This window comes from Oryx dammah, unplaced genomic scaffold (genome assembly GCF_014754425.2).
Source record: "Oryx dammah isolate SB20612 unplaced genomic scaffold, SCBI_Odam_1.1 HiC_scaffold_2, whole genome shotgun sequence".
NCBI lineage: Eukaryota > Metazoa > Chordata > Mammalia > Artiodactyla > Bovidae > Oryx > Oryx dammah.
In genome coordinates, this window is record NW_024070186.1 from 16,493,675 (window position 1) to 16,518,951 (window position 25,277).

Here is a 25,277-nt window from a genome sequence, read left to right on the forward strand (position 1 = left end):
TTGGAGCGAGCAAACATTACTGTGTATAAAGTGCATACTGCTGCTGCTAAGTCACTTCAGTCATGTCTGACTCTGTGCGACCCCACAGATGGCAGCCCACCAGGCTCCCCCGTCCCTGGGATTCTCCAGGCAAGAACACTGGAGTGGGTTGCCATTTCCTTCTCCAATGCATGAAAGTGAAAAGTGAAAGTGAAGTTGCTCAGTTGTGTCTGTCTCTTAGCGACCTCATGTACTACAGCCCTCCAGGCTCCTCCGTCCATGGGATTTTCCAGGCAAGAATACTGGAGTAGGTTGCTATTGCCTTCTCCATAAAGCAGCACTCCATAAATAAAGTACTACTATTTAAGCAGATGGATGGGCCCTTGGATGAAAGAAATAAAAGCTGTTGGAATGTAGTTTGGGTTTTCTTTTGCCTGTGGCCATACGATGTGTATCTTAGAAAGCAAGTTTGTGTTACATTATTAAACCCAGTGGTGTGAAATAGAAAGACTCAAGTGGAATATCTAAAAAATGTAAGGAGAAGTGACAGTAATCCCCCAGAGGTCACTTATCTCTTTAACTGTGAGGATTAAACATTTAATTTGCATTTCTCAAAGTTATTTAAATAATTTCATAAGCTGCCTCTTGGAATGTGGCTTATAGTAGAAAATATACATTTAATTAAGAAATATTTCTTACATGCATTCACATTTTCAAAGACTGCTATTCTTCACAAGGCAACTTTTATGACACAAAAGAGTAAATTCAAATATGACTAAATTTTACTTGGTTTGACTCACCTACAATTCAGTTGACAGAAGAGTAATGTGGGTAGTGAAAGAAAAGAATTGGGGTGGAATTAATTAGCCTCAAGAGTGACAGTTACCTCGTTCCTAACAATGTGTTTGGGGTGATGTCTGTTTCCTAAAAAGCTCAAATTCACAGTGCTACTATCAGCATTTTCATTTGAGTTGGAAGCTGCAATGTTTAGTTACTAACTGTGCTTCTGGTCTGAGCCAATTTCTTAGTTAGCAATAGCTTCCATATTCTGCTTTACCGAGTATTGTTAAGACTTTAGGTATGGGTGGGAGAGAAAACCATCAAATCGTTACTACTTGCTGAACACCTCTTCCTTCCTCTCTTTGGGTAAATCTGTTCCTTTATACTGTATTTTTCTCTGCCATCTCTTGATGAATGGTGTTCACGCTGCTGCCTGCTCAGAGACAGCCAGCACTGACTATGGCCAGACTTCTGGTTACTGCTGGTGACAGTGACCTAGAGAAAGCAGGTGGGTCTCAAGGAACACATATGGAGGATGGCAAATCTCAGGAACAGAGCTTTCCCAAGATTTGCCTTTGAACAGTAAGGGCAGCTGAGTAATGAAATAAAATCTTCATCACGGAGCCTGAGTTCTGGTTCTGCAATCTCCTACCCTGAGTCCTTGCTCCAGGGACAACCTCTCTGAGTCTCCACCTCATCTTCTGTGGAGCAGAGCCTGGTCTAACCTGGCAAGGTTATTGTACACAGGAGTAAATGAAATAACACCTCAGTCTCATAATATTGCCTGATATGGCAGGGGCACTCAGCAAATATTATTCTCATCTCTGCCCAGTGAGGTTAATTCTCAGTATATAACCTCACGCGAAGAGTTGACTTATTGGAAAAGACTCTGATGCTGGGAGGGATTGGAGGCACGAGGAGAAGGGGACAACAGAGGATGAGATGGCTTGATGGTATCACTGACTCGATGGACATGAGTCTGAATGAACTCTGGGAGTTGGTGATGGACAGGGAAGCCTGGCGTGCTGCGATTCATGGGGTGAACTGAACTGAGGGCTTCTTTGGGCTTCCCTGGTAGCTCAGCTAGCAAAGAATCTGCCTGCAATGCAGAAAACCCTGGTTTGATTCCTGTATCAGGAAGATCCCCTGGAGAAAGGATAGGCTACCCACTCTAATATTCTTGGGCTTCCCTGGTGGCTCAAATGTTAAAGGCTCTGCCTACAATGTGGGAGACCTAGGTTCAATCCCTGGATTGGGAAGATCCACTGGAGAAGGGCATGGCAACCCACTTCAATAGTCTTGCCTGGAGAATCCCTATGGACAGAGGAGCTTGGCAGGCTGTAGTCCCTGGGGTCACAAAGAGTCGGACATGACTGAGTGACTAAGCATAGCACAGGGCTCCTTTACTCTCTTGTGAACTGGTGACAGGGTATGCATTTGTTTTTAGAAAGCCACACAGAAACATAAATGTCTGAGAAGTGGGTCTTCATTGCACTTGTACATCTTTTGTTTAATTTTTGGATTCTAGAAGTTGGATTTTTTTGCTTCATGGAGAGAACACTCCACAGCTGTCAATGAGTACAATGTAGTTTCTCAATAAATTCCTGGAAACCTTTGCTCACATTTTATTTGAAGTAATTAAAACAGAAACAACTGAAGCAGCCCGAGTCAGGGAACTAGTTTAGAAAATCATCTTATATTAAATGTGCATACACCTATAACTTACAGTCTGCTCTCTCTGTCCACAGTTTGTCTATATCCAAAGATCCAACCAACCAAGGATGGTATAACACTGTAGTATTTCCTATTGAAAACTGCCTGTGTATAAGCGGACTCACCCAGTTCATATTAGTGTTGTTCAGAGTCATCTGTACTTATGAAATCTGAAACATGACATTATGTGTATGAAACGGTGTTAAGAGTATGAAGCAGAGTCTGTAACAACTGCCTGTTTCATGTGTGCATATTATGACATAGTTTAACCCTATAGGCTGTAGGTGGATGGACCAGAAGAGTAAGTGAAACAGAATCTGCCATAGGCTGGTGGAATTGAATGATGCTTCTGTCAAAGTGCTCTTTATTATTGCAACATATTTTCAACAACAACGAAAAATCACATTGTTGATTGGATTTTCAGAAAACAAATTGGCCATTCCAAAATGCTTTACATCCAGATCTTCAATTTTAATTTTAAAAATTTAACTTTAAAAATTTGTGACTATTTCATTCAAAATCAGTTCTCAATGTACACTTTCAACCAGAACAATTTGATTCTAGCAACCGGATCTAGTGATTCACTCACGTAGCTTCTCCTTATAAAACCCCCATGGCTTGTTTTGCTCTGTGCCCTAGGCAATAGTGTGAGCAAATTATGGCTTTCTTTCATGAGCTTTACATTCTAGACAGGTCAACAAACAATAAATGAATACAAAACCCAAAATAAATTCCAATAGTGGTTAGTACCATGGAGACAAAATAAGGCTCTGGACATGGGGCTGAAAAGTCACCTATTCAAAGTTTAAGTTCCAGGTTAACTTAATTTGTGTTGGGCTTCCCACGTGGCAAAGTGGTAAAGAGCCCACCTGCCAGTGCAGGAGATGGAGGACACAGGTTGGATCCCTGGGTCTGGAGGATCCCCTGGAGTCCGAAATGGCAACCCACTCCAGTATTCTTGCCTGAAAAATTCCATGGACAGAGGAAACTGGTGGGCTACAGTCCGTGGGGTTGCAGAGTTGGACACCACTGAGCACATCCACAACTTAATTTGTGAACAAACTGTGAAATGAAGCTGGTACCTCTCTGTCCGTGGTAGGTTAAGCAATTTTAAACGATTAAGTTTCGAGTCTTGTGACTATTTCTCCAAATAACCTCTTGAGGCCAGGTTGACACGTCAATATGTTGATATTCTATGTTGAAAGAAAGTGCACAAGGTGCACTTTTCTGACACACTCTTGTGTTGTCTCCTTGCAGTTTTCAGTGAGGACCTTCACTCCAGCCTCTACTTTGTCAATGCATCTCTGCAAGAGGTAGTGTTTGCGAGCACCACGGGGACCCTGGTGCCCTGCCCCGCAGCAGGGATCCCTCCTGTGTCTCTCAGATGGTACCTAGCGACAGGCGAGGAGATCTACGATGTCCCCGGAATCCGCCACGTCCACCCCAACGGCACTCTCCAGATTTTCCCCTTCCCTCCTTCAAGCTTTAGTACCTTAATCCATGATAATACTTACTATTGCACAGCTGAAAATCCTTCAGGGAAAATTAGAAGTCAGGATGTCCACATCAAGGCTGGTGAGTACAGCTCCTCCAACTTTATCCCTTCTGTGCCTGCTGGGGGTCTGGGTGGGCAATGATAAGTACTAGGATGCCATCAGCTGGGAACTGGTGAAAATCCTGTCATTAGTTCATTATTTTGATGGATGCTTTGAGATGTCAGAGTGCCTTAAATGAAAATGCTGGAATTAATGGTTTTAGTTTTAATTAATTGCTAGAAAAATTAATGGTTCTTTCTCCCAGGGAAACAAACACACAAATACTGTAAATATCACCTTTAGCTTCTTGTTTTCATGAGATAGTTTTCTAATGATTCAACATTTTGCTGTTTGAATAACGTGTATGTCAAAAGTGTTTGGGATTCTCAGGGAAAGAACCCACCTGCTGATATAGGAAATGCAGAAGATGTGGTTTTGATCCCTGGGTTGGGAAGATCCCCTGGAGAAGAACATGGCAACTCTGGTATTCTTGCCTGGAGAATTCCATGGACAGGGGAGGCTTGTGGGCTACAGTCCAGAGTCACAAAGAGTTGGACACACCTGAAGCAACTTAGTGTGCATGCAGGCAAAAGTGCTCAATGCATTTGTAAACCCTGACAACTCTGTTTCTATAAATCACCAAACAGTGTGGAAGTGGGGAAAATCCCTCTGTGGCATTAAGTTTGCTGTGCAGCTCTCGGGTCAATTTTAATGTAGTCACTCAGCAAATAGTCCTTGAGCTCCTGTAGTGAATCAGGCTCTGTTCCAGGTACAAGGAGTAAATGGGGAAAAAAGGCCTGGCATGTGTCTGTGTGGACATAATCCTAATGAAAGAGTCAGACAATGGACAAATAAATAAATTTGAGTCAGAGTTTACAACGAAAGTTAGCCTCTGTTCCAGGCACTATGAAATTTGCTGAGTACGTGTAAAAAACTAAGGAGAGAAAAAATGCCAGCCAAGAATCAATGAAAACCTTTTCATCAGTTCAATGTGATACTGATGGCTGCTTTGAGATGTCAGAGCATCTTTTTCAGAGTTTGGAGTGCCTATGTTGCTGGAACTAAAACTTGAATTAGTGATATCAAGTTGCAAAAGTCAAAATGATAACCTAGACTTGTATTTTGACCAACTGATACAGTAACTGAAACTTGAGTGTCTCCAAGTCATTGTTCCCCATTCTCCTTTCTGCTCCTTCCCCCCGACTCTGTCTCAGAGGCAGAGGGTGGAGGTGGAGGATAGCAAGACAAGAGGACAAAGAACTTAACTGGAATAAAGCCATAGCATCAGTGTTTATTGTCAGTGAAACAGCATTAGTCTAATATTCTTATATTCCATGTGAAATACAAAAAAGCTCTTTAAACAGTTTTGACTGCATCACATGTTGCTGGAATGTTGTCAGTAAATAAACCCTGAATTGATAATGTTCCTTTCAACATCATACTGTATTTTTTTTTTAATTGCCATAGCTACCAGCCAAACCAGGAATATAGCCTGAGGTTCACAGACATGAGAGGTTGTACAGACAGGTCATATTGTGTCATTCTATAGGTAGAATCAAGCCCGGAAAAACATACACAGAGCTAGACTCCAGTTACCAAGCAGTGTTTTTTTTTTTTTTGTTTGTATTTTTAAGCCTATCCTTTCAAATACTATGGCAGCCTGGCACAGCATAATGACAAATAGATGAGAATGTGACTTTGATGATTGTCTTATACACCAGATAGCTGGGAGAACTTTGTAATAATTTCTGCAGCAAGTGTGAAGGTGAGATTTGAAGACATCATAACATGAGCAAAATATGAAATGTTTCTGAATTTCTGCATATGATCTCTTTGATGTGAGCAATCAGACATTAGACTGTGACTCATCCTGCTAGCTACTCATTTCCCGGCTATATTTTGATCTCCATGACACGCTCGTGAATTCCAAGATGTGCACAAAAATGCACTTATGAAAGGAAGAAAAATTGGCTTTAATCAAAAGATATGAAAAATTGATATCCCAAATAATTAAAATGAAGCAAATGAAATTTGTATAGGAACTTCTAAACCTGACAAACAGGGACACATAGTGAATGCCTTTTACCTGGCAGGCTAACAAGTTTAATGATGTGTCATAAAAATGTATTTATAAACTACAAAGTACCACTTAGGGTAAAATCTGGAACTTCAAACAGCTATCCTTGTCTGTGTTAATCTACTTCTGTCTTGGGTTTCCTGTCAGATAAAAGAATTAAATGCTTACTTCTGTTTTAACTGCTATTCTCTAAATTTGTCATAGAACTGATTGTGTTTGCACTACCACGTAGGTTTTACAGGGCTGGAAATTCCATCATCTTATCCGGCATCTAAGCTATGTTCCCACTTCCAGGGAGTTACATGATGGCTGTTTGTGTGCTGGTATTCTTGACATCTAAAGCCACAGGAGCACATGATGTCTGTGTCAGTCTGAACTTACAAGATGGGCGTTTTGTTGTCCAAATGAGATTTCCTTTCTCACTTATTATGAACACATTATGGTACAGAAGGTGATACAGTGGTAAAGGATACACTTGCTAATTCAGGAGATTCGGGAGACATGGGTTTGATGACTGAGTCAGCAGTATACCCTGGAGGAGGAAGTGGAAACCCACTAAAATGTTCTTGCCCGGGAAATCCCAAGGACAGAGGAGTCTGGCAGGCTACAGTCCATGGGGTTGCAAAGAGGCGGACATGACTGAATGACTGAGCATGGGTGCACAATGGTTGTAATAGTCTTTTAGATTCTTTACTGGATGTTGGACAGTCTGGTGTCACCATTTTTATGGTGATGCTGTTCAGAAGGACAGGGGAGAGATACGTATGTTCTACAGAGATGACTGTGTAGCAGATCTGAGCAGGATGAGCTCTGACTCAGGGGGACCTGCCTGCGAATCAGTTCAGTTCAGTTGCTCAGTCGTGTTCGACTGTTTGGGACCCTGTGGACCCCAGCACGCCAGGCTTCCCTGTCCATCACCAACTCCCGGAGCTTGCTCAAATTCATGTCCATCGAGTTAGTGATGCCATCCAACCATCTCATCCTCTATCGTCCCCTTTTTCTCCTGCCTTCAATCTTTCCCAGCATCGGGGTCTCTTCTAATGAATCAGTTCTTCACATCAGGTGGCCAAAATATTGGAGTTTCAGCTTCAGCACCAGTCCTTCCAATGAATATTCAGGACTGATTTCCTGTGTATCAGGTCATCCTAAATGTCTGAGTGTCCCTCTACAATGACACTGGGATTTTTCTGGAATAATCCATTAGGTAAATGGTCTCATAATCTCCCCTTTGTAAGTACAAGGAATTCTTATTCTTAACAGTTTTCAGTGACTTTGACTTAGGTTTGACTGTCAACAAAACAAGGAAGTTTCATCCATCATGTCTTCTTAATCAGCTGTCCCAGTTCTCCTTCACATAAAATACTTTCTTGTCCCTTTGTCCTAGGGACTGAAATGCAGATGGGTTATGTGAAGCCCTGCTTCTCTGCCCATGCTGTATTCCTACTTAGCAAATAGTTATCAGCTATATGACCTTGGGCAAGTCAAAAAATTTCTAGTGACTATTGTCTCCTTAGTAGACTGTGGTTAATAACATTTGACTGGGGCTTCTGCTTATAGCTGAAATGGAATAGCAGAGACCAAATTTACCCTTTTATCTGAAACAACAACAGCACACAGACAAAAATCAAATCATCAAACATATCAATCTAATTAAAAGAAAATATCAAAAGAAAGCTGGAGTAACTATGTTAATATCAAAGTATATTTCAGAGCAAAGAATATTACCAAGGCTAAAGAGGGTCATTATGTACAAAAGGTCACTTAATTGAGTATGACTATTATAAATTTTATTTACCTGTAAGATAACTTCAAAATACATGAAGTAAAAATTGTTAGAGCTTCCAGAAGAAATAGGCAAATCAATATTTATAGCTGGAGATTTTAATAACCCTCTGTTAATAACTGGCAGAAAAAGACAGAAAAGGAGCAAGAATAAAGAATACTTATATGACACTGCTAATCAACTTGACCCAATTGAAATTTAAATATAGAACATTCCATCTAAGGATAGCACAATACACATTCTCTTTAAGAACACACAGATATTTGCTAAAATCATATTATGAATGAAACAAACTTCAGATGAATTTCTAAAAATATTAGTCATATGAAGTATGTTCTTTGACTACAATGGAAGTAAATTAGAATCACTAAGATCTCTGGGAAGTCTCCAAATATTTGGATACTAAAATAACATACTTCTAAATGGTGTCAAAGAAAAAAGCAAATGGTAAATGAGAAAGTATTTTGAACTGAATAAAAATGAAAGTACAGTATCTAATAATTTGAGGAATGCCACTAAAACAATGTTTAGGGGGAAAAATAAGTTCTAAAAACTTACATTAGCAATGAAAAATGATCTCAAATAGCAATCACTAAAAAATGATCTAACTTCAGAAAAATGGATACATTAAAACCAATATAAGCAAAAAGAAAATAATAAAGATCAGAGTGGAAAATAATGTATTATAACATGGGGGAAATCTATGAAGCAAAAAGTTGTTTCTTTGAGAAAGATCAATAAAATCAATACATTGATAAGCTGACTAGACTGAAGAGCAAATGAGAGCAAAGACAAATTATCAGGAATGAGAGAGATTGCTTTTATATATATGTGTGTATATATATATATATTCGTCTAGTCAGGGCTATGGTTTTTCCATTGGTCGTGTATGGATGTGAGAGTTGGACTGTGAAGAAACCTGAGAGCCCAAGAATTGATGTTTTTGAACTGTGGTGTTGGATAAGACTCTTGAGAGTCCCTTGGACTGCAAGGAGGTCCAACCAGTCCATCCTAAAGGAGATCAGTCCTGGGTGTTCTTTGGAAAGACTGATGCTGAAGCTGAAACTCCAATACTTTGGACACTTCATGTGAAGAGTTGACTCACTGGAAAAGATCCTGATGCTGGGAGGGATTCGGGGGCAGGAGGAGAAGGGGACGACAGAGGATGAGATGGCTGGATGGCATCACCGACTCAATGGACATAAGTTTGGGTAAACTTCAGGAGTTGGTGATGGACAGGGAGGCTTGGCGTGGTGCAATTCATGGGATCTCAAAGAGTTGGACACAACCGAGAGACTGAACTGAACTGAACTGAGTCAGTATTATCTAATAGTTATCATTCTATACATTTAAATTATAATAAGCAAATATTAAGATATGGGGATGTCAATAAATCAAACAACTTCAATAAAAAAGAAACAATTTGAAAGAAACAAAATGCCAAAACTCATTCAGGAAGAAATAAACTGAACAGTCCTATTCCTATTAAAGAATTTGAATTCATTATATAAAGATACCCTGCAATGAAAATGGATTCACTCTTTATTCCACCAAATATTTGAGGAATAAATAATGAAAATTATATGCAAATGCTTTCAGAAATTTGAAGACGAAAGAATACTTCCCAAATTATTTTCTGAGATCACCATTACCCTGATACTAAAACAAGACAAAGATATTATAAGAGAAACAAAGGCAAATATTTGTCATGAATATGTGTGTAAAAATGCTAAACAAAATTTCAGCAAATTGAATCCAACCACCTTTAAAAAGGGCTCATGTCCAGAATGCAAGGTTGTTTTCACATTTGAATATTAACCAAGGCAATTCACCATACTGACATATTAAAAATAAAGCTATGTGAACATTTCAATAGGTACAGAAAATCATTGACAAAATACAGCATCCTCTTATGATAAAAACTCCCAGAAATCTAGCAGTAGAAGGGAAATTTGATTTAAAAAAGGTAAAAAGTTCCTGCCACAGCCAATATCATACTTAGTGGTGAATGATAAAGTGCTTTCCTTCAAGGATGAGGATGTGTGCTTTCACCAATTCTATTCAATAGCGTACTGAAGTTTGCAGCCAGTGCAAAAAGGCAAGAAAAATAAGTTAAAGGCAACCCAGTTGTAAAGAAAAAAGTTCATCTGTTTTTATTTATCAATGCTAACAATCAATTTTAAAAATTAGATGACCTTTACCAAAAAAGGCTCAGTTCAGTTCAGTCACTCAGTCATGCCCAACTCTTTGTGACCCTGAGACTGCAGCACGCCAAGCTTCTTTGTCCATCACCAACTCCTGGAGCTTGCTCAAGCTCATGTCCATCAAGTTTGTGATGCCATCCAACCATCTCATCCTCTGCAGTCCCCTTCTCCTCTTGCCTTCAATCTTTCAAGCATCAGGGGCTTTTCTAATTAGTCAGTTATTTGCATCTGGAGGCCAAAGTATTGGAGATTTAGATTTAGCATCAGTCCTTCCAATGAATATTCAGGGTTGATTTCCTTTAGGATTGACAGGTTTGATTTCCTTGTAGTTCAAGGGACTCTCAAGAGTCTTCTCCAACACCACAGTTCAAAAGCATCAGTTTTTTGGCACTCAGCCTTCTTTATGGTTCAGTTCTCATATCCATACATGACTAATGGAAAAACCGTAGCTTTAACTAGATGGACCTATGTTGGCAAAGTAATGTCTCTGCTTTTTAATATGCTATCTAGGTTGGTCATAGCTTTTCTTCCAAGGAGCAAGCGTCTTTTAATTTCATGACTGCAGTCACCATTTGCAATGATTTTGGAGCCCCCAAAAATAGTCTCTCACTGTTTCCATTGTGTCCCTATCTATTTCCCATGAAGTGATGGGACCAGACTGGTTCCAAATAGGAAAAGGAGTATGTCAAGGCAGTATATTGTCACCCTGCTTATTTAACTTATATGCAGAGTACATCATGAGAAACACTGGGCTGGAAGAAACACAAGCTGGAATCAAGATTGCCAGGAGAAATATCAATAACCTCAGATATGCAGATGACACCACCCTTATGGCAGAAAGTGAAGAGGAACTAAAGAGCCTCTTGATGAATGTGAAAGAGGAGAGTGAAAAAGTTGGCTTAAAGCTCAACATTCAGAAAACGAAGATCATGGCATCTGGTCCCATCACTTCATGGGAAATAGATGGGGAAACAGTGGAAACAGTGTCAGACTTTTTTTGGCAGGGGGCTCCCAAATCACTGCAGATGGTGATTGCAGCCATGAAATTAAAAGACGCTTACTCCTTGGAAGAAAAGTTATGACCAACCTAGATAGCATATTCAAAAGCAGAGACATTGCTTTGCCGACTAAGGTCCGTCTAGTCAAGGCTATGGTTTTTCCTGTGGTCATGTATGGATGTGAGAGTTGGACTGTGAAGAAAGCTGAGTGCCGGATAATTGATGCTTTTGAACTGTGGTGTTGGGGAAGACTCTTGAGAGTCCCTTGGACTGCAAGGAGATCCAACCAGTCCATTCTAAAGGAGATCATTCCTGGGTGTTCTTTGGAAGGAATGATGCTAAAGCTGAAACTCCAGTACTTTGGCCACCTCATGAGAAGAGTTGACTCATTGGAAAAGATTCTGATGCTGGGAGGGATTGGGGGCAGGAGGAGAACGGGACGACTGAGGATGAGATGGCTGGATGGCATCACCGACTCGACGAACGTGAATTTGAGGAACTCCAGGAGCTGGTGATGGACAGGGAGGCCTGGCTTGCTGCAACTCATGGGGTCGCAAAAAGTTGGACACGACTGAGCGACTGAACTAAACTGATGGGACCAGATGCCATAATCTTTGTTTTTGAATGTTGAATTTTAAGCCAGCTTTTTCACTCTCTTCTTTCACTTTCATCAAGAGGTTCTCTAGTTCCTATTTGTTCTCTTCCATAAGGGTGGTGTCATCTGCATATCTGAGGTTATTGATATTTCTTGTGACAATCTTGATTCAAGCTTGAACTTTATCCAGCATGACATTTCACATGATGTACTCTGCCGCCACTGCTGCTGCTGCTAAGTCGCTTTAGTCGTGTCTGACTCTGTGCGACCACATGGACGGCAGCCCACCAAGCTCCCCTGTCCCTGGGATTCTCCAGGCAAGAACACTGGAGTGGGTTGCCATTTCCTTCTCCAATGCATGAAAGTGAAAAGGGAAAGTGAAGTCACTCAGTCGTGTCCGACTCTTAGTGACCTCATGGACTGCGGCCTACCAGACTCCTCCATCCATGGGATTTTCCAGGCAAGAGTACTGGAGTGGGGTGCCATTGCCTTCTCCAATGTACTCTGCATATAAGTTAAATAAGCAGGGTGACAATATACAGCCTTGACGTACTCCCTTCCCAATTTAGAACCAGTCCGTTTTTCCATGTCCACTTTTCACTGTTGCTTCTTGACCTGCATACAGATTTCTCAGCAGGCAGGTAAAGTGGTCTGGTATTCCCATCTCTTTAAGAATTTTCCTGCTTGTTGTGATCCACACAGTCAAAGGCTTTAGCATTGTCAATGAAGCAGAAGTAGAAATTTTTCTGGAACTCTCTTGCTTTTTCCATGATCCACCAGATGTTGGCAATTTGATCTCTGGTTTCTCTGCCTTTTCTAAATCCAGCTTGAACATCTGGAAGCTCATGGTTCACATACTGTTGAAGCTTGGCTTGGAGAATTTTGAGCATTACTTTACTAGCATGTGAGATGAGTGCAATTTTGCAGCAGTTTGAACATTCCTTGGCATTGCCTTTCTTTGGGATTGGAATGAAAACTGACTTTTTCTAGTCCTGTGGCCTCTGCTGAATTTTCCAAATTTTCTGGCATATTTAATACAACATCTTATTGGAACCAGTAAGTGAGTTAGTTTGTCAATATGGTGGTATACAAGACCAACACACACGCAAACACACAAAACAGACACAGTCAGATTGCAAATAGAAAAAAAATATGCTCTGTATAATAGCATCCCAAACCTAGGAATACTTAGGAGTAAGCATAATGTTAAGTGTGAAAGACACACTAAAAATTACAAAATAGTTCTGAGAAAAGTGAAAGGAGAGAAAAAAACTGTTTTTTTCTTTCTTGAGTTAGAGAATATGGTATTGTTCAATGTCCTTTCTCTCCAAAATGATCTATAGAGTCAATACAACCCAAGTGAAAACCCAGTGGCCTTTCTTTATAACAAATATAAATTAATGAGTTGATTCTAAAATTTTTGTTGAAATTTCAAAGGACCTAGAAGAGGTAGTTGAGATGACTCAAGCACATTACATTTATTGTGCACTTTATATCTATTCTAATGACATGGCTGACCTGATAGGCAGTGGTCTGTATTCCAGATGTTGGGGACCCCCATATAGATACCTCTGTATTTTTAAAATTAAAAACAATGACCAGACCAAGTGTTAGTGAAAATACACAGCAGCTAGCTCTATCAGAAACTCATGGTGGGAATGTAAATAATACAGGCTCTTTGGAATAACAATTTGATAGTTTCTTCAAAGGTGTTATATATATCCCATCCATTTGATACTTAGGTATTTATGCAAAGCATATGTTCACACAAAGAGTTTTAAAAGAATGTTCACAGCAGCCTTATTTGATAAATGAGTAATCAAATTGTTATTTATCCACACAAGGGAATGCAAAAGAATGAATTATTCATAAGACAATAGCAGGGAGGAATCTCAAAATAGTTATACTGAATAGAAGAAGCCAGGGGAGAATATATGTCCCATATGATTCCATTTACATAAAATTCTGAAAACATGCAGACTAATCTTTAATAATGGTTGCCTGTAAAGATGATGGGAAGGAGGGATTACATGGGAAAATTAACTTTTGGATGACGGATTTGTTTTTATCTTGGTTATGGTGGTGACTTTGTAGGTGTATACATATGGTAAAACATCAACAAACATGTGCAGCCTGTGTGTGTGCTCAGCTGCTTCAGTGCTGTCTGACTCTTTGCCACCCTGTGGACTGAAGCCCACCAGGCTCCTCAGTGTGTGGGATTCTCCAGACAAGAGTACTGCAGTGGGATGCCTTGTCCTCCTCCCGGGGATCTTCCCAACCCAGGGGTTGAACCTGAGTCTCCTACATTGCAGGCAGATTCTTTACCACTGAGCCGCCGGGGAAGCCCCCGTGCAGCTTGCTGAATGTCAATTATCTCATACAAAGTTGTTTTAAGAAAAAGCCAGTGATAGCACATTTCTGACATGTTAGCGTTATCTTGATGTTCACATAACAGTAGCTAGTAGTGACTGCTCATATGATGGACATCTCTATACCTCTCTGCCCAGTCCACAATAACCCCCTTAATTGTCTCTTGCATCGTCATTATAGAAAATGGTCCTGAATCCCTGGTAACAGATGATTGTACTAAGAGAGGGCGGTTAACCAAGTTAGTCTATTAGTTCCTGTGTCCTCTGAAATTGAAACTGAAATCTTGAGAGAGAGATTTCGAGAATGTGGGGTAGATAACTTTTCATCATGCATGTGACCCAGAAAAGGAGAGGAAGACTATTTGTGGGAAAAGAGAAGGATGAAGTCTGGATCAAAGCGATACAGGCTGTGGTACTCTTCCTAAGGCCCACTTGCAGGTACCGGAGCTCTTACTGTCTTCAGGAAATGTTTTCTGTTTCAACTCAAGGCAGCTCAAACAGGCTTCTCCCACCAGCAGTCAGAGAGACTCAATAAATAGATTGTGTGCTAGACATTGTGCCGAGTCCTCTAAGCTGCACAACCATGTGGAGTAGATGTTTTTTCCATCTTCAGATGAAGGAAATAGAAGCCTCTGTGAACCTGTTGTTGGCTTTTCGCAGGGGTTGTGGTTGGGAGGGCAGTTTAGCTAAACAGCACTGGGCTGGTATCTCACAGTCTCCAGAACATTTTGAGCTCATTCTCACCTTTTCTTTGCTCCCCGTTTCCTCTCTGCCTCCTAAGTCCCTCTGGTCCTTCAGGGCCAACTCAAGGCTCAGGTTCCCTGATTCCCTAGACTCCTGTTACCGTTAGTCATTTTCAGACCCATGCACAGTCTGACTGTTTTCTTCTCGTTGTTCTGTCATGTGAATTTTCTTCTTTTCTTCAGCTAATTATTCTATACAGTGTGGGGATTTCCTTTCTCCCTGAGCACTGCTTGACATGAGGGTGTGTACTATATGTAACTGATAATTTGAGGCATCTCCCAATGTAGGTAATCAGCTACAAAATAGAAGAAAAAAATAACAATTTTCGTAAAAGTGATGCAGGGCCTTAGGTTACATTGTACCTCTGATAACCATTTCCCCAACAGGAAAGACATCAGGCACAAGCCCTTCTACCTGCCCAAAGCCCTCTGGTGTTCCCAAGAAATCCAACACAGGGGCATTTGTTTATGTTTTGCCTCTTCAGACCCAGGGATCAAGGGGGGTAGGAATAGTCTGAATCTGGCCTTCAGGAAAGGACCTGCCTTCCTTGGCAATGTCCAGTTCTCCAAACTTTCTCCTTAATCCCCTCTATACCATCTTCCCCCCTCCTCTGATTCTTTCATAGACATATTGGGATCAGGGCTGACTTCATGGGATGGGGCCAGCCACACAGGGCCCAGTTCTGAGGGCCTTGTCCTCAAGCTTAAAGCTCTGCTGTTGCTGTCTTGAAATATAAGTGTTTTTCTCTTTCCATTTGTGTTTTCTGGGGGAAGAGTTTTGGGGCCATGGGACATGCTCCCTGAGGCTTGTAGGGAGTTTATGTTTCAGCTTTTGTAGGGTCCCACCCCTTGCCACCCTCTGGGATGGGTTCTCAGCCACCTCTCCTGAAGTTATTGCTGCCCCAGCCCCATTTTGCCTCCACCTCCCTAGCCACACCCAATGACCCCTGCTGCCCCTGTGATCCCTGGTATGCTGAGCCTTTCCCAGCCTCTTCCTCATTGCCCTGTCGAGCAAACACTGGAATCCTGCCTCCTGGTGGAGGCCTGGGCAAGTGTGGGTGGAGTGAGTGCATACACTCTGAAGTGTGATGGAGCCTGTCTCTGCCCCAGCAGGCAGCACCACAGTGCATTAGCAAGTAACTCGCTGAGGGTGAGCCTCTTGTCCACCTCCCATCCAGAAACCAAGAGTGTCCAGACACTGAGATTGCAGTCCCTTAGGCATCATTTTTTCCATTGTGGGTTGGGGCACCATGGATATGGGAAGGGGAGATTACCTTTCTCATCCCTGGCTGTGACATGGTGCCTCAACCCAACAACTGGCAGGAAGCTGGCCCTGCAGCTGGTGGGCTGTGTGTGCTGAGTCATGGAGTGGGTTCTGGGAGCCTATAAGGATCTTTACTTGACCATCAGTGATCCTTGCATCCCAGTGAGTATAAAGTAAGTAGAAAAAAAGTTGAGAGCAAGACCATAGAAGAAAGAAAGCATTTTATATTTTATTAATGTTGTTCAGTCACTAAGTCATATCCAACTCCTTGTGAACCCATTGACTATAGCCTGCCAGGCTCCTCTATCCATGGAATTTTCCAGGCAAGAATACTGGAATGGGTTGCCATTTCCTTCTCCAGGGAATCTTCCCGATCCAGGGATTGAACCTACATCTGCTGCATTGGCAGGTGGATTATTTACTACAAAGCCACCTGGGAAGCCCTTATTTTATTCATATGTTTAACTTTTCCTTTCTTTCTAAATAAGGGCCTTAGATTTTCATCTTGCTCTAGGCCCCACAAATTATGTAGTTGGCCCCCTGTGGTTAAATTACTCTTCATAGATTAATGAAGGGTATGGGGTTCTTCCTTATTTACTAATTATTTGCATTTAAAGGGTTTTTTCCACTTTAAAGAATAAAGTCTAACATTGAGGATTGGATTAATGCACATTAGCTGTGTGGTCCCTTGCTCCGTGTATGTGCCTGGTTTTGCCCCAAAGTCATACCACTATAGATCCTCTCTCTCTGACCCTGCTATGATATTACATGTTAGGGAAGGATTTCACAGCTTGTAGAGTGACCAAGGGACACTGAAATGACTGTAGTGGATGCTGTTGAGAGTCAGATCCCCCAGGTCGGCAGGCTTATGGCTGAGAACTTGGATTTACAGTTTTCAGAGCACTGCATATGCCCTGGAACTCCTGAACGCAGAGAGTGGAAAGGGCCTGGTAATGCAGTGCTCTTGGGTCCTTGGAACCAGCCCCAAGCTGTCAGAATACAAAGTCCTAGCTCCTGGCATGAGGTGGAGTGGCTCTGAGGTATAAGTTATGTTCAGAGTTTCCCTCTTCCCAGGGTCTGCTCCTGGGAAGATCCCAACCTAGGACACAAAGCACAATACTTGAGTAACACCACCTTGTAAAGGACACACCAATCATGTTTAAAGCAATAATTACTTTTTGCCAGTTTTGGGTTTCTTGCCTTGTTTCTGTTATACAGTCAACCCTCAGTATACTTGGATTCCAGATCTTCAGATGGTGGGGGCTGAGTGTACTATGTCATATTATCAATATAGAAGAGATTTGAGCATCCATGGAATGTGGTATCTGCAGAGGTTGGGGTCCAAGAACCAATCTGATGCAGATATTTAAGAATGACCATGGTTAGTGGTAGTTGGATGTAGATTGAAGACTGCTGCTGCTGCTGCTAAGTTGCAACAGTTGTGTCCGACTCTGTGCGACCCCAGAGACGGCAGCCCATCAGGCTCCCCCGTCCCTGGGATTCTCCAGGCAAGAACACTGGAGTAGGTTGCCATTTCCTTCTCCAATGCATGAAAGTGAAAAGTGAAAGGGAAGTCGCTCAGTCGTGTCCGACTCTACACAAATCTCTTGGGAGGGTTATGATGTCCTCAGAAGAATGTTATTTTACCATAAGAGGTATGTCCCAATAGATAATCATGACCTTGTAAATTATGGTCTCCCCAGAAACAAACATATTTGCATTAATATGACAGAGCTCTCTAATGAAAACCCAAGTCACGTTTTTTAAAACAATAGAAAATGGCTATACATTCAAATGTTAATGCATGTATTATCTACAGTAAGGTTAGAAAGACTTTCAAAAGGGAGGCTTTGTTTTTTTCTATATTAATTCATCAAGTAGTTAGTAGAAATGCCTTAGTGTATGCCAAGCATTGTTAAATGTTCTAAGATAGTTTTGTAAAAGACTGGCTGCATGGTCTGTGCTTGTGGAGTGAATAATCTAGTGAGGGGAATGGAGAATTTCCTTCCATGTCGCATTCTCTCTGAGCTGGATGGGGTTCAATGCACCATAGTTACATCCCTGCTTTGAAAAGATACATCCCTGGGTCTGGCTTGGGATATGGGGAGGAGGCAGAATCACAGAAATTGTAAACTCTGAAGGCTGCAGTGGTCCTGATGCTAGTGAGGCCTCTGGGGAGCTCAGAGAAGAGGGTGCTCCATGGTACTATGTGGGTTCCATGAATGAAGGGATCCAGGAGATGACTGTGGGTAATAACAGAGAAGGTGCCCAGCTGGTCACTCTAAGTTGTGGTTCCAGTAATGCAGCTTCATGCATAAGTGCATGCCTGGAGGGAAGACCCTTCCATCTCTCCCTGGGCATGTTCCTTGTCCCTGCCCTTTCCTGTCTGAGACTCCTTTCCTTGATTCCCATTAGAAATTCCCCCACCATCTGTTCACCACTTGTTGCCATTTGTTTATTGAAGCTTTGGGGAGATGGAGTGATTTTGCAGCTTAGAAACAGACATCAGCAGACACCCAAACTTAAATTTGACTCTTACCCCTTCTTAAGTGACCCCATCCTTGGGATAATGGATTCTTTCTGCGGGCTTTTTGCTACCCTGTCCAGTCCCCCATTCTCTTCTGTTCTCTGCTCATTTTCCTATTTTCTGTCTTGTACTCTCCCACTGAGACCAGATTCTCATTCATTGATGATTTTGATGAATTCATCTGTTGTCTCTTTCCAATTTATGATTTTAGACTTCCTCTCCTCCAAGAGGGCTATTTATCAAGGTGTTTTCCTATACAAAGTCAGTTTCCTACCCTGTGTATAGTAGTGACATTTCTGAGGTCAGGCCCTCGGGTACTCTGAATGATTGCCCAGTGAACTCCCTGCAGGTGTGGCACTACCTCCTGGACCAGCACACCACACCACACAAAGAGTGCAGAAGATGCCTAAGCTTCTGACAGTCTCTCTGGTTTGGGATAGGAATGAAAAAATTCTCAAGTTAGGAAAATATTAAATGCTAATACTAAAAAAGCAAGACTGGGAGCTATCCTCTTGTGAATTCTCTTAATAATGACTTTTATTGTTGTTGAGTCACTAAGCCACATCTGACCACTCTTGGGACCCCATGGACTAGAGCCCTCCAGGCTCCTCTGTCCATGAGATTTCCCAGGCAAGAATACTGGAGTGGGTTGCCATTTCCTTCTGCAGGACATCTTCCCGACCCAGGGATCAAATCCTCATCTCTGGCTTGGCAGGTGGCTCTTTACCACTGAGCCACCAGAGAACCCTAGTAATGACACTCTAATGCTAAAATCCTTAGCATATCGCAGAGCTAGCACTAATCTTCAAAGTGCTTCTTCTAGGGCATTGTTTCCAACTGCCTATTAGGAGATTTCCCTTCACAGTCATTCTTAAAGCTGTCAGTATATTTATTTCTTTTGAAGTTAATTTCCTGGCCAGTTTTCTTGACTCAGACTTGTCCAATAAATGACTAAAACTTTAAGAGAGCTCATTGAAGGGTAAGATAAGTTGTCTCTATGGATATCTTAGAAAAATCATAGACTTCACAGAATTCAGAATTTGAATCTTGCTATCCCAACCCCCTCATTTTAAATGTGAGGAAATAAAACTCTGGAGAAGTAAGGCTTTCACCCAGGTTTACAGACGTGGAAGGAGGCATGACCTGGATTAGACACACTGAAGTCTCCTTATCCTGGAGGCAGGGGTCTTCTGGACAGATGGGAGATGGTGTGGATCCAAGTAGCTTTATCCAAACTCTTCACGGCAGGCATGGTTCTTGGAGCTTTATCCACATTAACTGTTTGAGTCGTCACCACTGACTTACTTGGTAGATATTTTTTATCAAAATTGTTATTAAATAGATATGAAGAGAACTTGCTCACTGTAAAGTGGTAGGGCCTGGATTTGAACCCGGGCAGTTGGGCTTGCAGGGTGGTCACTGGCCCCCAGCACCCCTTCTTCTGGCCTAGACAGCTAGCTTGTGGAAGTCCCCTGAGCTTTTGCTGGGCCACGTCTGTTGTTGGGAGTGCCTGGTCAGGCTCCATTATCAGCATCATTGCCTAAGTGACAGGAAGCAGAACCATCATTTCCCAAACTGCTTTGCTACTGTCAGAAATTCACTCGCAAAGAGTTATTATAATTATCACATAGTTTTAAGGATTCCCAGGAGAGGTTGCCTTTTTCGATTTAAAAAAAAATTCTTTCTGTTCATAGTCTGAAATTTTTTTCCTTGTTCCTCACAGGACATGGAAGTTTCCTATTATTATAACTCCAGTGTAAGAAACTACTCCCTCCCCCCCCACCTTTTTTTAAAATGTATTGGTGTGGCTGCTTTCCAGGTGGCTCAGTAAGAATCTGCCTACCAATGCAGGAGAACTGGGTTCCATCCCTGTGTGAGGAAGATCCCCTGGAGAAGGGAATGGCAACCCACTCTAGTATTCTTGCCTGGAGAATCCCATGGACAGAGGAGAGTGCGAGGCTACAGTCCATGGAGTTGCAGAGTCGGACATGAAACTGAGCAACCAACACTTTCATTTTCACTTGTATCATTTTTTTTATTAGATTCCACTATAAGCATCATCATATGATATTTCCCTTTCTCTCTGACTTACTCAGTATGACAATCTTTAGGTCCATCCATGGATAACCAACAAGGACCTACTGTATAGCAAAGGGAACTCTCCTCAATATTCTATAACAACATAACTGGGAAAAGAATTTGAAAAACAAATAGATCCATGCATATTTTTGGCTGAGCCTCTTTGTTGTACACTTGAAAGTAATAAAACATTGTTAATCAACTATACTCCAATGTTAAGAAAACAAAGCAAAATGAACAAAAACTACTCACATCTGGGTGCATTTAGAGGTTAGATAAACTTTTTTTTTAATGTACACTAATGAGAAGATTTATTAAATGCTTTATAGATTATAACATTTAAAAGTTCAGCAAAGCTCTAAACATTTAGAGTTTTTAAGACTTATAACCTTTTAGTTTTGAAATCATAAAAAAAAAATCATTTGAAGAATCAGTAAGTAAACACTCTGAAAAAGGAAGAAAACAGTATCAAGATTCAATTACAGATATTCACAGATTTTGTTCTTTTGCCTTCAAGAGCCAGCAAATAATAATTTCTCATAAAAAAGATTATGCCTTTAAATGTCTTTGGTCCTATTCATTTCTTCACACCATATATATATACCTACCCACACATATCACTTAAACCTTTTTTCTAATCTGTCTTAACTAGAAGATAACTGAATGAACAGACTGCTTGAAATAAAGACACACGAGAAGTGCTACGACTAAGTTAACACAATAAGAAGGAATCCAGGAAACTAAATGAACAGCATCTCCTCCTGCCACTACCATTATCCGGTGAAAGATCATGAACACTTGAACTAGAGGAGCAACAGGCGTGTGGGAGAGAATCCACAGGCCATGCAACTGATTGCATTTGAGGGAACACGGAGAAGGACAGAGCACAAGAAAAGATGCAGGTGTTGTTTGTAGAAGAAAAATTGCTGCGGAAAGGAGAAAATGCTAGCTTAATTGGCTCAACATCACTTATAATTAACAACAAATAAGCAATGCCATAATAAAGAATTGATAAATACACATCTTAACAAGATACTTTTTCTTAACAAACTAACAAGTTGGTTAACACCCATTATTGGTGAGCATGTGGCGTACTCCTTCTCACACTGTTGAAAGGAAGGTAAATGACAGAACCTTTTAAGAGGAGAATTTTCAAAATTAAAAATATAAACATTTTTTGGCCCGGCAATTCTAATTCTAGGAATTGTTGATAATAATATGCTCCAAAACCAACCAACCAAGATAAATGCATACTAATGTTCATGATCAGTTATTCATAACAGTAAATAACTAAAAACAACTTTACATATTCATTCAGGGAGAATTATTTAAAGCCATTATGATATACCTTGTCAGTGGACTCTTAGGCAGAGGTTTAACAGAACATAGGAAGATTGGATTAAGTTAAGGGGAAAAAGAGCAAGGCTCCTATTTTTATATATTACCATTTGTGTGAATTTTTGAAAGTCCACATGTACACACATATGTGTACACACGGATATTATTCTGGTATTGTCATAAATATTTTTCTGGTAGACAACGTGAGAAACTTAACAATGGCTATCTCGGAGGAAGACAATATGGCGCAGGAGCAGGTCGGGGGAGTACTCCTCTCTCCACGGATGCGTCAGGAATACCTCTTCAGATGCAGAGGATCTCACAGCGCACCCGCTGAGAGTGGGCAGGAGTCCCTGACCACCCAAAAGGAATATACAGATCCACACAGAACTCGGTCTTCCGGGTGAATGTGGAAGCATGAGATGACGTGGGACTTGCTCAGTAACACATGTGTTCAGCCTGGAAGTTTAGGGGAATTTCCCCTATGTTGGGTAATCCTTTGACCCTTGAGAGAAGCGGCAGGTAAATGCTCTTGAGATCCTTCTGTCTTGAAGGTCAATCCTGAGATATAAATGTGTCTGTAACCTCTTGGTGGGTCAAGTGTACGAAAAAGTCAAACAATCAGTGACGCTTGATACCAAGCAAAAGTCAGCTTGATAATTGACGCTTCCTCCATTGCTGCCTCGGAGAAGGCAATGGCACCCCACTCCAGTACTCTTGCCTGGAAAATCCCATGGACGGAGGAGCCTGGTAGGCTGCAGTCCTGGGGTCGCTGAGTCAGGCATGACTGAGTGACTTCCCTTTCACTTTTCACTTTCATGCATTGGAGAAAGAAATGGCAACCCACTCCAGTGTTCTTGCCTGGAGAATCCCAGGGACGGGGGAGCCTGGTGGGCTGCCGTCTATGGGGTTGCACAGAGTCGGACACAACTGAAGCGACTTAGCAGCAGCAGCCGTTGCTGCCTCACTCTCATTTTCCCTCGCTCCTGCTTCTCCTCGGTTATGTTTTCTGATATAATTGTAGCACATAGCCTTTGCTTTCTGGAGGTTAAAGATAAGAGGGTTTGCAGCTATGAAACCTTGACCTACTATATTCATCTTCCCAACACCAGAGGAATTTGTTGAAGGATGAAGCCAACATAGGTGGGTGAGGATATACTAATCACAAAGAAAAGGAGCTGGGCTCACTGGATTATGTCAATGCTTGGCAATTCCAGACTCCAGTTTCACGAAACAATACAATTTCTTACTGTCTCAGTCAAGTAAGTAATTGTATATGCTGTCAATTTCAACTGAAAGTATACTACCTATGTCTTGTTTAATATTCAATCATTATTTGTGATTTCTTCCATTACTTTTAATTCCATTTAATTCCACAATGGGAAATAATTGTGAGATTAAACAAATACCTACCTTTTTTTTTCTTGGCTTCAAAAAAAAAAAAAAGCAACGTCTTTCCATAAGAGGCTGGGGAAGGATATTTTCAATAATGATTTTATTTTGTGTGTGACAGTAATATATATTTAAGAATATAATTCTTACAGAGCATTTATTTAAGAAGTCTTTACACTATGGGTATATCTTTAATAATTTCTAGGGATCAACCAGCCTTCTTGAAAAGACTCCCTTGACGTGTTTAACAATCTGTGTGGCAAACAACTCAATTAAGATAAACTGTTTTTAGATATACACATGCCCTTTAGTTCTTAAGGTAGTTTATTATTAAGAGACTGCAAGTCTTTTAAGACATGAAATACAGGTTTCTTAATTTTTTTCCAGTAAATATTATACTTGATGCAGTTGATATGTGAAAGATCCAGTGTGTATATTCAGATGAGATAGTCTGAGAATGAGCCTGTGCGTGTTACCAGGGTCCTCTTCTTACCTTCCAGTTTTACGGGAGCCCTATACAGTCCGTGTGGAGGACCAGAAAACCATGAGAGGCAATGTCGCGGTCTTCAAGTGCATTATCCCCTCCTCGGTGGAGGCCTACATCGCCGTGGTCTCATGGGAGAAAGACACCGTGTCACTCATCTCAGGTAGGGCATGGGCTTCCTCGGGCCAGGCAGGGCGCCAGGCTCTCCTGCGCACAGCTCGTTCTGGATAACGAATCCGGTCTCCATGTATTCGCGCACTGTAATGAAGAATGTGTGTGCTTCAAGTTGACGCTGTTTTAGATTAAACGTGATATCAGTGTTTTCTCTTGGTTTATATGGCTGGATTCACAGGCTCCAGTGAATTGACTGATGGATAGAGATTTGTTCCATGCATTATGTGTATAGTCACTGAGTTACTTTTGGTTTCCAAGTTACCAAGGAAACAGTTTGGTTTTATTTCTGCTCCTGGGAATAGAAATAGAGGATTGTTGTTATCTGTGAGAAACCTCAGAACTGATATCCTTATATTCTCTATAAACTGGAAAATGGAAATCCTGATTTTACACTATTCTCAGCTTTTCAAGTGTCTTCAGAGTCATTTGATATCTGTGGCCTCTTAAAGATTTTATTTGGGATATGTAGTCAGTGGCTGAAATACATACAGATAGATAGGTAGATAGATAGATATGTACATAAATAGCTTACTGGTTTACTTTTGATATTTAGAAAAGATACCACTGAAATCTAGCTTCTAAGACACTGTGGTTCTTCTTTTCTCATCGTTTTTAAGCTGAGTTCTTGCTCCTTGCAACTTAATTGGAAAGCCATGCAGAACTTGGCTCAGTTTTCCTGTGTTGCACATCTTTGGAAAATGCCTATTAGATGCTTTTCGAAAATCGTTGTGATGAGCATTGAATGTGGCATAATGGGTTATAAATGATTGGTTTGCTTTACATGTCCTTGTGCACACGTGCGTGAGTGAGTTCATGCCCATGCACACATTCTAATGTCACTATTGAATACCGCCAACTTTGTGTCAGTTTATAGAGATATGAAACTGGAGCTAAACCCCCATGGCGAAAGAGCATTTGTATAACTTGTCTTATTGATTTGCTAGAGAGTATAGGTTACTATTACCACAAGGACCATTAAAAAAACATTAAACTAGTACAAACTCCAAATCAAAAATTAAATTTTTTCATTTTTATCGTGCATTACAGTGAACTCTAGGGGATAATTGATGTTTTTGGCTTTCTTTAATATCATCTTATAGTGAATTTAAAGTCCCTCACACTTCACTGAACAATAAATTCCTTGCTAGTATGTTTATTAATCATAGTTATTTGTTAACTTACAGTATTGAAAAAAATAGTGAGCTTAAGACTTAAATGTGATTGCAATAATCAGAATAGAGAC

General features: G+C 41.0%; 1 protein-coding gene across 1 annotated transcript in view; it reads left to right on the forward strand.

Moving 5' to 3' along the window:
- Positions 1-1,173: 1,173 nt before the first annotated feature.
- Positions 1,174-25,277, forward strand: part of DSCAM (DS cell adhesion molecule) — a 695,428-nt gene continuing 671,324 nt past the window's right edge. Inside the window, exons 1-3 of the mRNA XM_040249128.1 lie at positions 1,174-1,267; positions 3,730-4,047; positions 23,877-24,023. Coding sequence (XP_040105062.1) covers positions 1,174-1,267; positions 3,730-4,047; positions 23,877-24,023 — 559 coding nt within the window. The remainder of the gene's footprint in view (positions 1,268-3,729; positions 4,048-23,876; positions 24,024-25,277) is intronic.